The 3,434-nt window shown below is 33.7% G+C and overlaps 1 protein-coding gene across 1 annotated transcript; it reads right to left on the minus strand.

Annotated features, from left to right (window-relative positions):
* Positions 1-819: 819 nt before the first annotated feature.
* On the minus strand, positions 820-2,303 carry LOC145267220 (uncharacterized). The gene is made up of 2 exons (XM_080123284.1): positions 1,436-2,303; positions 820-1,083 (listed from the first exon to the last, which is right to left on the minus strand). The coding sequence occupies exons 1-2, from the start codon at positions 1,895-1,897 to the stop codon at positions 1,012-1,014; spliced, it is 534 nt and encodes a 177-aa protein (XP_079979410.1). The 5' UTR covers positions 1,898-2,303; the 3' UTR covers positions 820-1,011.
* Between the last annotated feature and the right edge of the window lie 1,131 nt (positions 2,304-3,434).

The raw sequence follows: 3,434 nt of genomic DNA on the forward strand, positions 1-3,434 counted from the left end.
CTTATTGAATATTGGGTACTCTTGCATAATTTGATCCGAATTCTCCTGAATTCCCGTCAATCATGGATCGGGCGAGACCGGCAATCATCAGTGTCAGCCGAGCGTTGTTCAAATGTTGAAACGCTAACTCGACTTTTTATTTTATTTATTTTATCTATTTAATTTTTTTCTGCTATGTTTTTAGTATTTTTAAGGTGATATTAAGGGGTGGGAGTGACTTTTTATTTTTCTGATTAGTTACTTATTTATTATTTATTTATTATTTTTCAATTGAATTTTTGGGAGTTTGACTAGTCAAAGAAAAAGCGATATCTACATGGACGCAGACGACATTCGAATTGGAAGAAAGCGACTAAACCAACAAAAATAAAAGAAAAGAAAAGCTGAGAAACAAATATATTTTCAAACTCGCCAAACAGAAAAATGGCAGGCAAGAAAATAAATCTATACATGTTAGAAAAAGAAATGAAAACATCGATGCAGGAGTTCTCATATTGTTAGAAGAAATTGCTGCTCCCCAAAAATGAGGTGAAACCGCAACAATTGTAAACATAAATGTTTACGTAAAAAGAGATCGTGTGTAAAGGATGGTTTCTCCTGGGTATGTACAAATGGACAGTGCCACCAAAAGAACTTGACTGAACAACAAGTTTTTGAAAAAAAAAAACAAGAAAAAAATACGTTTACAAAAAAGAAAACAAAACAAAAACTTGTACTTACACCTAACAATTATACGGTTAAAAAATCTTTTCGTAGAGAAAAAAAAACTTTCTGTTGATAAAAAAAAATTAAATACTAAAATGAAATAAACATATTTTCATTTTTCAAGGTAGTTTTTTTTTTGTTTTTTACATTTTAATTTTTTCCGTTTTTCTTTTGTTTTTTTTTTCATTAGTCTGTGTCTGTTACGACGCTCAGCAGACGCCGATAATTGCCGGTCTCGCCCGATCCATGCTTGACGCGAATTCAGGAGAACCCGGGTCAAATTATGCAAGAGTACCGAATATTGTATCACTTTCCAAGATAATAGAAGGCTCCTATCGCTCCAGTGATTTCTACACAACTGGTCAACCAGTAGATGGTCTGCAACAAGAAAGAAAACCGGTTTTGATAACACGAAAATGTAACCATGTCGTTTTACTGAGGCGATAATTTTATTATTCCACACTCATTACATTGTTTCGAGTGAAAAAAAAAACGATATAAAAACATAAAAAAAAATATTTCTGACAAAATTAGAGACAGACAACCTTTATTCAATGCATGTCGCGCATATCTTCGAAAATGGACAAGAAAATATAATTTTGGAATGTTCCACTTGATGTTTGCGGACATAATCAAACAGCAGCCAGCCGAGAAGAGCATCTATAAGTAAACCACAGGGAAACAAAAGTCCTGGTTGTCGTGATAGCGAAAAAAACGCGCTCAAACTCACCGTAAGGAATAGTATAAATATAAACACTATTTGAAGAATGTAATTCCGCAGTTTCTTTATTTTCATAGGACTGATGTGTGTAGCGGGCATTATATACACCGGTTGCGCGTTGCGAAGTATAGTATGCACCCTATCATCAGTGACCGTTATCTTTTCATCGGTGGATGTATAACGACCGTAAAGAATGTGGGTTTTCCCCCTCTGCGGATCTCTTGCGGTGGGGGGCTGAAGCAACGATTTACGAACAGATAAATCTCTCAGCGTGCTGCTGCGTTTGCTATGGTGCAGTCTACTATCTTCAATAGTATGGCTCGATTTTTGATGTGCTTGGAAATTGTCGACATTGGTTTGAGCAATATGTTTTGTACCTATGATCGATCCAACTTCAATAACTGGTATAACGCGTTCTGGTTCCTCTACACTTGGTAAAGTCTGGGGGTGACTGTGAAAATGACTTGCCATGACTGTTTGCTTTTGTTTCCTTCTGTTTTCTTTAAGGCGAATAGAAAGTTGCGTAAGTAAATAAGTGGCTGTGGACGGAATCAAATAGTTGATGTGAAATGAATCCTTATTGAAAAATCGATTATGCTCGGGTGTTAAAATAGTATCGCAGTGATACTGGCAAAATGAGCATGCATTTTTAGAATGGGCTTAAGAAAAAAACTTATGTAACACTCGCTCCGAGAATGATTGAGAGTAGAAAGCTTGACTAGCAACTAACCAAAACGAATAGCTAGCATACAACATATCTTGTTTTGCAAACAATATATATTCTCTTAGGGAATATTAATGTGTATAGCATATGTTTATTTGGATACACTACAAAACACGCTGTACAAATACAATGGCGTTTTCTAATCAAACCAGCTCATGATGTCATAATATCTGCATTTTTCGTACACAGATGCGCATTATGATAACATTTTTAAAGTACAATTCATAGTTTCCCGTGATAATGTTAAGCCAATTTTGATTAAAACTGCTATTTGTTTGTTCGTTATAGACTCAATGTTTGTACATTTTTAATCTTTGTTTGACGCGGCTCCGTCGTATAAGAAAATTTCATGAGCATATCAATTTTACAAGCGTAATATACTGGTCAGGAGAGATGACGACGTTAGGTTTTTCAGTTTTTATAGGGAGATGTCGGCGTCCTCCTATATAGGTATCTGGTGTTCCTAAATTGTAATCATCTGGTAATGGCCAGGCTCGACGCCCCTATACTGTGGTGATCTAACGGGAACAGCGTTGTCAATGTGATTCTTTTGTATGTTAATCCATCTAAACACCAAGTGAAATAAATGAAATAGTTTAAGGTTAGGAAAATAGATAAGTGAATAGATTAAGAGGTAAACTCTTAAAATGCTATCTGAAATAAAAATAAGGTAGTAAATAAAAAAGTCATATTTCTGAACTAAGAGTGACTTACCGACAAACTAGGACTACAGGTAAAATATTACACAGATTGGTATTGGGTTATAAACTCTGACTGCGTGTAGCAACTTCCAGGAGTGCAACCTGCTATAAGTTACGAACAGAAACGTTTTACGCTATTTATATTGCCTTAAATAGATTAAAAATATGTTTTCCTACCAAACATTATGTTTAGAACCTTAATTCTAATTTTAACAATTTGTTAATTGTATAAAGTTTTTTTTTTTTTTTACTTTAAAATTAATCTTAAAGGGTTTTATAAGAAAATAATATCACCACATTATCAAAAGTTGTTGATCATATATTCTTATTACCAACATGAAGAATATTGTTATTATTTCTTCAATTAATCTGGGTCGATAATTTACTGACTTGTTCACGGATTTAAAAAATCGTAATCAAAATTTCATAGCTCACTTATGCAAATTACATTGAATTAAAACTCATTATAAATAGACATTTCTTTTTCTGATTGGAGAATGTTCAGCGAGAATAGTTAGGGATATTTAAGTAAATGAATTTATAGATTTGCTGTTGATGAGCAAAAGATAATGAGAAAAGTCAA

The sequence above is a fragment of the Euprymna scolopes genome, chromosome 42 (genome assembly GCF_053919585.1).
Source record: "Euprymna scolopes isolate OS-2025 chromosome 42, ASM5391958v1, whole genome shotgun sequence".
NCBI classification, from domain to species: domain Eukaryota; kingdom Metazoa; phylum Mollusca; class Cephalopoda; order Sepiida; family Sepiolidae; genus Euprymna; species Euprymna scolopes.